Source organism: Hibiscus syriacus, unplaced genomic scaffold (assembly GCF_006381635.1).
Source record: "Hibiscus syriacus cultivar Baekdansim isolate YM2019G1 unplaced genomic scaffold, ASM638163v2 tig00110321_pilon, whole genome shotgun sequence".
Taxonomy (NCBI): Eukaryota; Viridiplantae; Streptophyta; class Magnoliopsida; order Malvales; family Malvaceae; genus Hibiscus; species Hibiscus syriacus.
The window spans coordinates 1,228,644-1,242,157 of NW_024062680.1; the positions used below are offsets into that span (position 1 = coordinate 1,228,644).

Here is a 13,514-nt window from a genome sequence, read left to right on the forward strand (position 1 = left end):
TACCAAAATGAAATTAGCCCTTATTTTATTGAATAGTAAAATGGAGTTCAGGTTCCAGCCCCAGGCCCAGGCCCATGAGTCGGAGTCGTCAGTCGATGGTCCTCCGAGTTACCTAGACCTGTCTGTCTTTCCTTTTCGACAAATAGAGCTAATTCCTTCATCGCCATGGCTATGGCGATTCGGTCTTTTATTATTCCTTTTCTTCTGTTCTGTTTATCTTTATTAAATCCGATACTTTCACTTTACGAAGATCAAGTAGGCCTTATGGATTGGTAAGTTCAACTTCTTGATTCAAATTCACATTTAACAATTCTTGCTATCTTTTAGTTACTTCATTGATTACGTTTCAAGCTTAGCTTTAATTCTTCATGTTTTTTTTCTAATTAATTTTTTAATCTTAGGCATCAACAATATATCGGGAAAGTGAAGCAAGCTGTGTTCCACACTCAAAAAACTGGTCGGAAACGAGTCGTAGTGAAGAGAACGTTGTAGCTTCACTTGATATCCGCCATGGAGAGATTTGTAAGTCTAATTCAAGTGAATTAGTTTATTTATAATTTTCTTTGGTTTTTGTTTCAATTCCTATTGTATTCATGTTTGGTTTATGGCTGGTTGTTTAATTCTTTTATGTAGTTTGGAGACATGTGCTTGGGTCTAATGATGTTATTGATGGAATTGATATTGCTCTCGGGAAGTGTACGTATGCTCATATCCGATTTACTTTTACAGAAGATGAAAAAAAAAATACTTGTGTGCCTTTAGTTTTTTATTGTTCTTACTTCTTTATTACTTGATCCTGTTTCTATTGCGTGCCTTTAGTTCTTGTATTACTTGGTCTGGTTTCTAACTTGTTTTGTTGAACACTGATTGGATATTTTGTTGGTTTCTCCTTCTGGTGTCAGCAATTGGAAGGTGTGACCTCTTGCTTTTATAGCCGACTATGTTTTGAATAAATTTCATTCTTGTAGATGTCATTACCCTTTCATCAGGAGGGAGTACTTTGAGAGCATGGAATCATCCTGATGGGCAGATGGTTTGGGAATCTCCCCTTCGGGGACCAAAGCACTCAAAATCATTGTTATTAGTGCCGGTTAGCATCAGAATTTTCATTTTCCATAATCTTTCCAACTAACATAATTTTTTCTTTGTATTCTCTGCTAGAGAGTCTGTTTGCAGTGGATCATGGTTTCTGAAATTTCTTCCTTTCTGCGCTCTGTTAGATGTTCTGTTATACAATCAAGATTATTCTAGTTAAACTTTAATCTAAAAGATTTTTAGTTGTTGTAGCACATCCTGTAGAACAAGGCAAATACATATATGGAAGTGTGCTTTGTTGAGTATTTCTTATTTCCATAAATTTTATCTATCTATTATTTTTTGTATCGTTTTTCTTCCAATAGAATTTTATATCTTGCATTTTTACCAGCCACTTTTTTTTTTTTTGATAGAAATGGGAGACCTCATTAAAACCCCCCTTCATAACCTATGAAATATACGCTATTTCACAGGACATTGGAAGGAGGAAAAGAGTGTCTCAAAATTTTATTGAATATAACCATATTACATTAGAGTTTACATCATACACCATACTACTACCACTAACAAACATACACAAAAACCACCCATAACCAACCTCTCTTTCCTACACACAAACCCCACTCAACCAATTCCCTCTTTAGCATGTTTGTCTGCCTCCCAATTGAACCCTCTGGAAATATGCCTAACAATCACATCTCTATCCCTAACTAAAATTACAATCTCCTTCAAAATAAGACTCAACGAATCAGAACAGCCACCCTGGTTTTTGATCCAATTCACCACTGAGAGGCAATCACATTCTAATATTAGCCTCCCTTTATTACACCATATAGATTCTATAAAAAACATCAAACCCCTTTTAACTGCCAACAATTCAGCTACTGCAGGAGGACCCTGACCAACAGCCTCCGAGAAGGACCCCAACAGTAAACCCCCTGAGTCTTTAAGAATCCCGCCAATGCCCCCTTTTAGCCAATCACCACTGACTGCACCATCAACATTCAATTTAAAGAATCCCACAGGAGGCGGAACCCAAATAGACCGAGATAAATCCAATCTCTTATGGCTCCCACAATGGTCAGCAACAGATGGGTCACCAATCAAACAATCAAAGGAAGAGGAAAAATGATGATTTTTACCAGCCACTTGAAATTGTATTTGGTGGTGTGCGGTGAAATTATATAATTCATTCTGTAATTCTAGAAGCATCTATTATTAATTGACTTCATACTAAATCAATTTTTTGCAGACAAATTTGAAAATTGAAAAGGATAACGTAGTTATCATTTTTAGCAATGGTCGACTCAATGCTGTTTCTTGCATAGATGGGGAGGTTCTTTGGAGGAAGGATTTTGAAGAAGAAAGGTTAGTCCAATTACAATATACTATGTTTCAATAGCTTCCTCCCCTGTCTGCTACCTTTTCAAAATGAAGGTATCATTGATGTACATCTACATGCTACTTGCAGTCTCAATGTTCAGCAGGTAATTCAGCCTCCAGGAAGTAATTTGGTATACGTTGTAGGATTGGCTGCTTCATCTCAGTTTGATATGTATCAAATCAATGCCATGAATGGAGAGGTTTCAGTTGAAGCATGAAACTGCTTCCTTTTCTGATGGGTTTTTGGGAGAAGTTTCACTAGTTTCCAGTGAGCCAGTTGTGGCCCTTGATTCCAAAGGGTCAACTCTGCTAACAATAAGTTTTCGAAATGGAAAGATTAGTTTTCAACAGACACCCCTTTCTAATCTTGTCAAAGATTCCTTGGGACCTGCAGAAATAATACCTTCATCAGTTTCAGGAATATTTGCAATTAAAATGAATTCAATCACCATATTTATCAGCGTGATAGATGAGCACAGGCTAGAAGTGGAAAAAACAAATTATGAAACAGCTGCTAGTGATGCTCTCTCAGTCTCAGAGGGCTAACAAGCATTTGGACTGGTTCAACATGCAGGCCACGAGATTCATCTCTCAGTAAAGCTTGCGCACAATTGGGTTGATAATTTGCTCAAAGAAAGCCTTAAAATAGACCGGCAACGGGGGCTGGTCCACAAAATTCTCGTCAATAGTTATATCAGAACTGATAGGTCTTATGGATTTCGGGCCTTGGTTGTGATGGAAGATCATTCATTACTGTTATTGCAACAAGGTGAGATTGTCTGGAGTAGGGAAGATGGGCTGGCATCAGTAATTGATATAACAACTTCAGTACTCCCTGTGGAAAGGGATGGTGTATCAGTTGCAAAAGTGGAGCACAACCAATTTGAATGGCTTAAGGTATGAAATACGAATCTTATAAGATGATTTCAAGAATGTTACTATGTAATTAGTGAAAAACATGTTTGTTCTTCACATCTTAACTGAAGGTGTCAGTTGACTGCATGATAACTCTTTCATTTCTCTTAACAGGTGAATAGATAATTAAATATTGATTTTGTTTCTCATACATGTTGAGTTATCATATGTGTGTGTGTTTGAGCTTACTTCCTACAAATGCTCAAAGCTTCTATAACTCTATTCATTATTTCAAATGGACTCGCAGACACATTTCTTTTATTCTTAAACCCTCTTTGAAAATTTGGTTTTGACAAGATGCTCTTATTCTTAAGGGACATATGCTGAGGCTCAAGGGAACTCTAATGTTTGCAAGCCCCGAGGATATAGCAGCCATTCAAAGTATGAGGTTAAAAAGTTCTGAGAAGAGCAAAATGACTCGAGATCACAATGGCTTCCGGAAGCTGCTCATAATACTAACAAGGCCAGGGAAGATTTATTCATTGCATACCGGAGATGGACGCATTGTCTGGTCTCACTTGTTACAGTTTACAAAAATCAGAGGTGTGTCAACATCCTATAGGACTAAACTTGTACCATTGGCAAGTTCCTCATCATCATGCTATGGATGAAAATCCATCCGTGCTTGTAGTTGGAAAGTGTGGTCCAAGTTCAAATGCACCAGGTGTTCTTTCCTTTGTTGACACTTACACAGGAAAGGAACTTAGTTCTTTAAGTCATGTTCATTCTGTTGCACAAGTTATTCCACTGCCATATACAGATTCAACAGAACAGCGACTCCACCTGCTAATTGATGCTGATAAGCATGCACATTTATACCCCAAATCTCCTGAGGCTATTAGTATTTTCAAACGTGAGTTTCAAACATATACTGGTACACTGTTGAGGATGATAATGGCATAATCAAGGGTCATGCATTGAAGAGCATGGGCTCTGGCGAAGTGGCTGATGATTTCTGCTTTGACACTAGGGAATTGTGGTCGGTTGTGTTTCCCTCTGAATCAGAAAAGATCATTGCCACAGTCACTAGAAAATTGAATGAGGTAAAGCTCTCCCCCTCTACCCCAATCCCAACCCCGATGTTTTTTCTCAATGTTTTTTGCTTATTTGTCAACCAGCATGGTGCCCTTGGGAGGAATTTGTGGACTTAGTTGCATTGTACTGCATTACTGCATGAATTGACTGCTCTCATGAGTAAAGCTTTTTGTTATGCACTTCTCAACCCTAGGTTTTTAACCATAGTATGAGACTCACATTGACTTCTAATTTTCTTAAAAATGGTTTCTATATGATTTTCCCGTGCTTTAACGTCGTGTGGTTAATGGGGTTATGAAGGACAGCTAAATGTGGTTCGTTCCCAATTGTGCATGTTCTTTTGTCTGTTTGAGTGTTTATTGGTGCCTTGTGTATAGTGCATGTATAAACCATATTTATTGTCTTTTGGTTTGAGTTTTCTAGGTGGTACTTACTCAAACAAAGGTTATAGCAGACCAGGATGTCATATATAAATATATATCAAGAAATGCACTTTTTGTGGCTACTATCGCGCCCAAAGGCAGCGGTGAAATTGGATCTGTTACACCAGAACAAGCATGGTTGGTTGCATATCTTATTGACACTGTAACGGGTCGAATATTGCACTGAGTGACCCATCATGGTTCACAGGGCCCTGTTCATGCTGTAAGTTTTCATTTATTGTCTCATTTTGGTGTCATAAGCAGCAATGAAAGGAATACTATTGATATTGCTTTTCCTTATTGTAGGTTTTTAGTGAGAACTGGGTTGTCTACCACTACTTCAATCTTCGAGCGCACAGATATGAGATTTCAGTCATTGAAATATATGACCAATCTCGGGCTGTAAGTGGATGAACTTGTATCATTTGTGTTGAATTGTCTGTATCGTTAATTCAGTTAAATTTATCCCTTTCCAACTTAAATACACTCACAGATCAACAAAGACATTTGGAAGCTTGTTCTTGGAAAGCACAACCTTACTTCACCGATTTCTCTATACTCTCGGCCAGAGGTTATAACAAAATCACAGTCCTAATTTTTCAGCCATTCTGTGAAAGCCATGGCAGTGACCTCAACTGCGAAGGGTATAACTTCAAAGCAGCTTCTCATTGGTACAATCGGTGATTAGGTATGATAACATTTTCAGAAAGAACTTCAAAGCTTCTTCATTATGAGTTACTCTTCTTAAAGAGTTCGAAGACATTTGGATTCAACCATGGTTTCTTCTTAAAGAGTTACCTACCACCAAAGAATTGACACCAAACCTAGATCTAATATGTCTCTCAAAGATTGAAAAATGTATAGCAGAGTTTACCAATGGCGTTTCAATATATGTAAACACTTCAATAAGTTTTTCAGAGACGAGTAGTTTCCAAAGAGCAGAACATAGGGCACGTGTTTGAGCAACTCTACGGCAGCAACCATTATGTGCAGCCCTCCGCATTTGATTCTTCCACCTGCCACTCTGATTAGCAGCTGCAGCAGCCTCATTGGGTAGCCTTTTCTTTACTTCCTAATAGATCACAATAACTTATTAAAACCTTACTTGAAGAATAAGTGTCTTAACAATTTCAAGGTCTACTTATACGTTGGGCTAGCCCAAATTAAAATGGAAATTTAAAACTAACATTAAGAACTATGTAAATCTATAACCCAAATTTGTTAATTTCTGTTACGGGCATAGTGAATACCTTATCAAGGTTGGGACTAGAGCTTGTCTCCTCATCGGCCAAAGAATCCACGCTGCAATGCACATGTCAATTCCATCATTAAGCAGAACTGGTGGTAATAACAAGCATGAGTTGTCAATAATTTCTAGACCCCTATCTTCCCCTCCAAGATGCATGCCAGCAAATCTCTGAATAGAAATTGCCGGACTTTTAAGAACTTGAATTTGCACTTTCAAGTTCCATGTAACTTTGCGGACACCACTTTTTCCCATTATATCACCAATTCTCTTTCCATCTCAGTTTAGCCATCTCCAACAGATGCTCAGGGGGTAGGTTGTTACGTTTATCACTAGATGCACTTGTTGATAAGAAATTGTTTTTTCTATTGTACAACCAAAGTAAATCCTTGGGAAAATTTATATAGTACACAGAAGAATTTTCCCAACAGATTGCAATGCCATGTATCTCAAAGGGAGCAACATAATTTGTTTCTGATCTTCTGTTGAAGTGAATGTCAAAATAGAATTGCACTGCAGTCTCCCACAGCTCCAGGAAAGAATCAAATCCACCTGGAGTATTAACCGCATTTAGAGGACCTTTCCCACAAGCACCATCTGCGGTGCCAACACAAAGATCTTCATTAAGCCTATCCTGCATTCCATGATACGGATATTCACCAACAGTTGCCATTTTTGTACTTCTACATTGTTCAACTGCAGCATTGCCTGTGTCACCAGTTACAGCTGTAGGATTTTCCAAAACTATGTTGGATTGCAAGATAGTATCTAAGTTTACGTCTTCCAAAACCACTAAGTTATCATCTGAGGATTTTGTCAGCATTAGTCCTTCATTAGGTGAAGAAAATTGTGAGGAGAGTCATCCCTAAGACTGCTACTTGCAGCTTCTTGTCCTCCTGGACTTCCATTCAATATCAAAGGTCGAGAAAATTGTGGGATGCTATATCCAAGTGATTTAAAAGCTGAGAAGGCAGCGGCCCTGGCCTCTTCAGCTTTATCTAGAACAATTTTGCGTGCACCATTCTTGATCTTCTTTGCCTCACCAAATTTTGAATAGTATTATCTTGTTTTTAACCACAGAATTCAATTTTTGAATAGTATTATGTAGTCGCACGAACCAAGTGACCTTAATACTTAATGAATTGTTGTTATCTTTTGAGATTTCAGGTTTGAGTATAACATTTGTAAGGGCGTGTGAGGTTATGAGCATTTATTTTTAAATTGTTGAAAGTCTTTCGAATATATACTACATTATATTCACTTCAAACTAATCGGGGGGAAAATTGACTAGTTGATATTTGGAAAATACACGATGAAAATGGTCTTTACATATTTGTTGCTATTCATTTTGCAATTTTTTATATTGGAAGGAATTAAATAAAAAAATACAAAATGTATGGATTACTCGGTACCAAATAAAATAACTTAAAGTTTAGAATTGTATTTAATGGTTTTGTGAGATAATTGTGCTTGATTTGTATTTTGAGATTATATATTGCTATTCTTTTAGTCAACGTGACAATATAATACGAGGAAAATTGGAAGGTCCCGTAGTATTTGTACATGTTTAACACCTAACTCGTGTATGTTAGCTTAATATTTTTATGACTAAATTTATATATTTCTAAGAAATTGTTATGAAGTTTTTAAACAATATTTAAATGATTTATATTGTTTTATAATTTACAAATTTATTTTTTAATTTCACTTTTTATTAAATATATATTTGTATTTTAAAATTAATATTATTGATCCAATTTTTAAATGATTTTAAATTAATATTTTTTGTTAAAAATAAATACAATAATTATTTGATTTGTATCTATATTTAATAATTATTGGTATCTTGATCAACGAATATTGTAAAAATCTTTTAGGGAATGATCCTCTTAAATCAGTTTGTTCCATTTCAATCATGCATATTATTCGACCCTCCTATCCCTGTACTCTATATGGCTTCTAATGAAACGTCGTACAAGGTATTCACAATTTGATAAGCTTGGGACTCATCTAAAGCAATACATCCAAGCATCCAACAACTTATTATAGTTGAATCTCGTTATAGCTTGAAAGAGAAAATCTCGTTTACTCCACAAGCGCACTCCCAATCCAAGCACTCCCTACGGAGATATTCACGTGCGAGAGAAGTATTAACATTCGCCTTTCGTGGCTATTCAGACAATGTCGGACTATTCTCGTACCTACTCTGATGTTTATGAAGTTGGGGGCAAATCATCCAGATCAAATATGATACCAATAACATTTTCATCAATATCTTAAGTAAATTCTGCAAAAAGTTCGGGATTTTATTCATACAACGCTATCATACTGAGGAGTTTCATAGATGGTAATATCCATGGTTTCTCCCAACAGAGGAATGGGGGAATTCCTGTTACTAAGTTAAGTTTACGGTGCAGCTGATTTGCAGCCCCCATGTTTGCATTTACATGAAGGTTCTTGTTTTATTCTTCAACTCATCTCCATAAGTAAATTCTGCAAAAAGTTCGGGATTTTATTCATACAACGCTATCATACTGAGGAGTTTCATAGATGGTAATATCCATGGTTTCTCCCAACAGAGGAATGGGGGAATTCCTGTTACTAAGTTAAGTTTACGGTGCAGCTGATTTGCAGCCCCCATGTTTGCATTTACATGAAGGTTCTTGTTTTTTATTCTTCAACTCATCTCCAGCCACAAGAAAATAAGCAGTATGCCTGAAAAGCAAAAAGAAGAGACAATATAATGTCATCATGAATTTGAACAACAATAAGATGACAAGCATTCACTGTCACGCACATATGCAAAGGAAGCACGAGAATTAAAGAAGAGCTAATATGTTACGTTACCTGAAAAAATTCATCATTTTGACTTTTGAATCAGCATCAATGTCTGGGGTGCTCTCCAGTGCCTTTTCCATATGATGTAACCATCTCTCTGCAGCTTGATGAGTGACTGGAAATGGTCTATGACGTCCTATTAATGCAGGATGGCCTGCCAAGAAGTGTAAGACGAACTCAACAAATTGTTAAGAAAAAGACAGGAAAACTATGTTATCCAGACTCTTTATTTTCTTTGAAGTATCTATGTTCAACACATATCCATATGCGTGTGCGCAAGCGAGGGAGTATGATCCTCAAAAACTTAAATTGTTAATAGTACCCAAAACTTACCTTGATTCCAATAACAATGAGAACTCTTTCTAGTAGCCTGAAACAATATTCTCCTTGATTTATGGGCATAAAGGAGTTTTTAATAAGGATAATTTATCCTTCTATCACTTGCATAAAGGAAGACTAAACATATAGCTATTAAAGAGTGTAATATTAAAGAATCCCTTCTCCTATTCCTATCAAGTACACATAATTGTCCAGAACTTGACACTAAAATTAAGGGAATGATCCAAGTCCCAACGATAGATGGTCATCCCTTCTCTTTGTTTACCCTAATGTATCAAAATCAAGAACACTATGTAACTGCCAAAATATTTTAGGTTACAATTTGCATGGAGGTTGATTTGTAAGTCAGTTAAGCATTATATCAATCCAAGTATTCTATCCAACTTTCGTGTCGAACTCATATCCTAGCATGAGCATGAATATGGGAAATATTCCTGCAAGTACATGAAAAGTTTAGAACATATTGAACATGCTCACGACAAACGTATGGCCAGATTCGTACTCACACTCAATTCCAACCGAATAGCATAAGTTAAGCATACATTTCGTTAAAGACGATCTCCTGAAAAGGCCAAACCAGGGTATGATTGAATTTATGTTGACTCGCTCTGGTCCTCGTCAATCAAGAAAGGATTCAACTTCTTCTACTGTTGAATAATTGAAATTCCCTATTCCAATACTTACCCAAAGCTCTTTCCTTTCAATTATTTATTCTTGAATTCTTATGTTAATAAAACAAGCTCCAAATCAACCAGGAAGATTTGAAAATATAAGCAAACACACAGACATACACGCAAAAAAGGATAATAAAATTGATACAAAAGAAATGTAAACATGGAAATTCTAACCTCTCCTCTGGGAATAAAGAGGAGGCCCTCCCATTCGTTGCACAAAGAACTCATATTGGTTCTGAATGGCCTCTTCTTTCTTGGAATTAGCAAATATTGATCGAAACCACTCCTCTTCATCATCATACACCCTAATTTCCAACGCAGACGATCAATAAAATCACCAAAAAGACCCATTAAAAGAAAAGGAAGAAAACGAAGAAGAAGATGAAGATGCCTAGTGTAAAAATGGGTAGAGAGGTTGATGAAAGTCTGGAGTCCCAATTTCTGGAACAAATTAGTTTCGTCGATGGCAAAGGCATCGGCAGCATCAACGCCGCTCCAAGCCGAAGCCTTTTCCTGCAATGACTGCATTTCACTGTGGTCTGATCTTGGAAACGCAACTGAGTAATGGAGTTAAATCTGAGTTGTTGTTGAGCTCAGCTGACTATATAAAAAAGCAGCTCGTGCCTGGTGGAGGTCGCGTGGAGGGAACGCTTTGGGTTGAAAGAATGAGTAATCTCCGGACCAATGTTTGGGATTCGGGTGATGAATTGGAGGGATGGATTGGGTATTTGGGTATTGTATTTATGAAGCCCATGCATAGTTAGCTCATAATGTCGACAGCACAAGGGAATGAGAGATCAGAGATGGACCAATGGATTAACGATGCGAGTTTCTTTATATATCGAATCGAATCTTTAAAACGTTCTGTTAAATTGATTGATTGATGATGATTTTATTATGTAATTATAATTTTTATTATTAAAAATAATATATAATCAAAATATAATTACATTTTATTAGTCAAATTGTATAATAAATTAAATTTTAATATTACATGAGCGTATAATTATTAAAGAACATTTTTGACACAAATAAAATATAAAATTTTAAACTTTAAAATTTTATATTTGGTTGTTTAACTCTTATATGCTATTTTAAATTTTAGGATTTAAATCTTATAGTGTAGAATGTTTAGAATTTAATATTTAATATTTTAAGTTTTAAGATTTATAATTAATAAAATTTAAACTTTACTATATGTAATGAATATTTTTTATTATTAAATTATTATATTTATCTTATCTTAGGTTTTTTAATAGCTTAGTTAGATATATAATATTAAAAGGAAATTATGTTTGTAAAATAATGGCCTGAAAATTAACACATGGTCTAAATCCAACAACACAGTTGGTTTGATTTGAGTTATTTATAGTTTGTCTTTATTATTATTTTAATTAATCACTATATCTGATTATAGTTTATTTTTATTTTTTTTGTTGAGCAAAGAGAATGGACTTCGGCGTTCAACTATCTCATGTTTCTTCTTTCTGGATCAGATTAGCCACCTCCGGTGGTGAGTTGATTAACCAGTGTACGTCTAGGTCTGTTGGCTTCGCATGTTTGGCTAGCAGGTCGGCCACTCAGTTACTGTTCGGAAGAGCGTGTACTCCAGTCCTTTTTTTTCCTCTTTGATATACAGTACGATACTCCACGTTCGTTGTTGTATTCTCTTATTCTGCAATATGCGAACATCATCGAGGCTGTCCAGTTCCAACTCTAGGTGGGTTATCTTCTTATTTAGTTATTTATTTGTATTTAAATATTTTTTTTAATGTATGATTTTGAAGTTAACCCAAGTCTAATAAACTTGTAAGACATAATAACAAGATGAATTGAGAAGTGTTGGTGAATGTAATTCCAGTCTCTTAAAATTTTAAATTTTCATTTAGTTTAGATATTATTTTGAATTTTTTATTTTTTATTTAAATTTTTATCTTTTAAAATTTTATAAGTTTGCACCTCTATATCTTTAATATAATTTCTTAAGTTCACACTCTTTGATATAAAATCGTGTGTCATTCTTGAAGAATAATACTTTTTTATCTAATTTTTAATTAAATTGATTTAACAGATAAAAATATATAAAAAATAATTTCAGTAAATTTTATAGTTTATGTAGATATAATCAGGGATGAAGCTATTCCTCGTCCCAGGGGGTCATTGCCCTTTATTTTTTTATAATTTAAAAAAATATATGTGTAAATATCAAATTATATCTTTTAATTTTTAATGGTAAATTATACTTTATCATTTTATTTTTTATGATTAATTATATTTATTTGAACTAATATCTTAACTCTGTCCCTCGATATAATTAAATTAATTTATAATTAATTATTTGATTTAGATTTAATATGAAATTATAAATGTATTTCATAAATTTAATTGATGTAACTAATATAATTTATTTTCAAAATAAAACATATATGTCACATTTTTAATCATATCAACTAGAGGCAGTTGTTGTTTATTGTTCACCGAAATGTCACCTCACTTTACCCACATTAGAGAGCCAAAAAGTCAATATTCCTCACACGTCGAAGCTCACGTAGGCACCAACTTTTAAGTTGCGGCCTCCGGTGGCCTTTATCCAATTAAAACTCGACATGTTGCAACCTTCAATTTTGTACAAAAATACTCGTTCTAACGTTTTGTTGCATGCGAGCACTAACGCGACGTGTGATTGATATAACTGTACCAGTATTTTTATTATCATCATCATCAACTTATCATATTCAACTTTATTAAAAAAATTATAAACAATAAATAAGTCAAAATAATAAAAAAATTACATCAAATAAAATCAAAATTATGAAATAAGTAAATTTTAAAAACGAATACTTACGATTAATCAAGTATATAATATAAAACAAATAATATTATTTTAATTTTGATCGACATTAAATTAGTTTTAGTAGTATGAAAGTGATTACCATATAATATTTGTTTTTCTTAACTATCGGCAACGCGTACATACTTTACTGTCACATAGCTGTTTGAATCCAATACCTCTAAAGAAAATAACAAACATTAACCGTTGAAATCATTTGATGAGTTTGATGTACATTAAATTTTAATTTCAAATAATTATCTATGTATTCAATTCCAAAAATATATTTGTGCACCAAACATTTGTATATTATAAAATTAAAAAATCATTAATTAAATTTTCCTACAATTAGACTCGTGTAAAATTACCAGTTATTGCATTTGGCATTAAATCTTGCTAAGAAGTATTTAAATACAATCTTTAGAATTATCGTTAATATATATATAATGATATTTGTAATCTGATGTATTGATTTTTTTAAATCAACTTGACTTATGTAAAACATAAAAGGGTAAAATACATTAGAGATCCTTAAACTATGATCAAATGCTTATATTAATCATTAAACTTAATTACTGTGACATTATAAAATGATCATTAAAATGATGAAATTATTACAATGAAATTATTCAGTTTATCAAATATTATTATAAAAATAATATAATGGTAATTTTATAATAATTTAATACCTTTAATTACTATTTTATAATTTTTAAAGACTCAATGGCTAAAACAACCACTTGTTCGTAAACTTTGAGACCTCTAACATGTTGTACCCAATAGAAAAATTCGAAATG

The 13,514-nt window shown here is 34.1% G+C and overlaps 2 protein-coding genes and 1 pseudogene across 2 annotated transcripts; 1 reads left to right on the forward strand and 2 right to left on the reverse strand.

The window, feature by feature from the left end:
- The first annotated feature begins 171 nt into the window (after positions 1 to 171).
- On the forward strand, positions 172 to 5,666 carry LOC120117863 (annotated as a pseudogene).
- Positions 5,667 to 5,688: 22 nt separating this feature from the next.
- LOC120117864 (helicase and polymerase-containing protein TEBICHI-like) lies at positions 5,689 to 6,678 on the reverse strand. Its single transcript, XM_039138050.1, has 2 exons — positions 6,041 to 6,678; positions 5,689 to 5,862 (listed from the first exon to the last, which is right to left on the reverse strand). Exons 1-2 carry the CDS (start codon positions 6,289 to 6,291, stop codon positions 5,856 to 5,858), a joined length of 258 nt encoding a protein of 85 aa, XP_038993981.1. The 5' UTR covers positions 6,292 to 6,678; the 3' UTR covers positions 5,689 to 5,855.
- Positions 6,679 to 8,273: 1,595 nt separating this feature from the next.
- On the reverse strand, positions 8,274 to 10,693 carry LOC120117666 (two-on-two hemoglobin-3-like). The gene is made up of 5 exons (XM_039137906.1): positions 10,279 to 10,693; positions 10,062 to 10,192; positions 8,884 to 9,028; positions 8,686 to 8,751; positions 8,274 to 8,479 (listed from the first exon to the last, which is right to left on the reverse strand). Exons 1-5 carry the CDS (start codon positions 10,413 to 10,415, stop codon positions 8,443 to 8,445), a joined length of 516 nt encoding a protein of 171 aa, XP_038993837.1. The 5' UTR covers positions 10,416 to 10,693; the 3' UTR covers positions 8,274 to 8,442.
- Between the last annotated feature and the right edge of the window lie 2,821 nt (positions 10,694 to 13,514).

Coding starts and splice junctions, on each gene's coding strand:
- LOC120117666 (XM_039137906.1), bottom strand. CDS start 10,415: ATGCAGTCATTGCAGGAAAAGGCTTCGGCTTGGAGCGGCGTTGATGCT. Junction 10,193..10,278: donor TCTACCCATTTTTACACTAG/GCATCTTCATCT, acceptor GTTGGAAATTAG/GGTGTATGATGATGAAGAGG. Junction 8,752..8,883: donor AAAATGATGAATTTTTTCAG/GTAACGTAACAT, acceptor TTTGCTTTTCAG/GCATACTGCTTATTTTCTTG.
- LOC120117864 (XM_039138050.1), bottom strand. CDS start 6,291: ATGGGAAAAAGTGGTGTCCGCAAAGTTACATGGAACTTGAAAGTGCAA.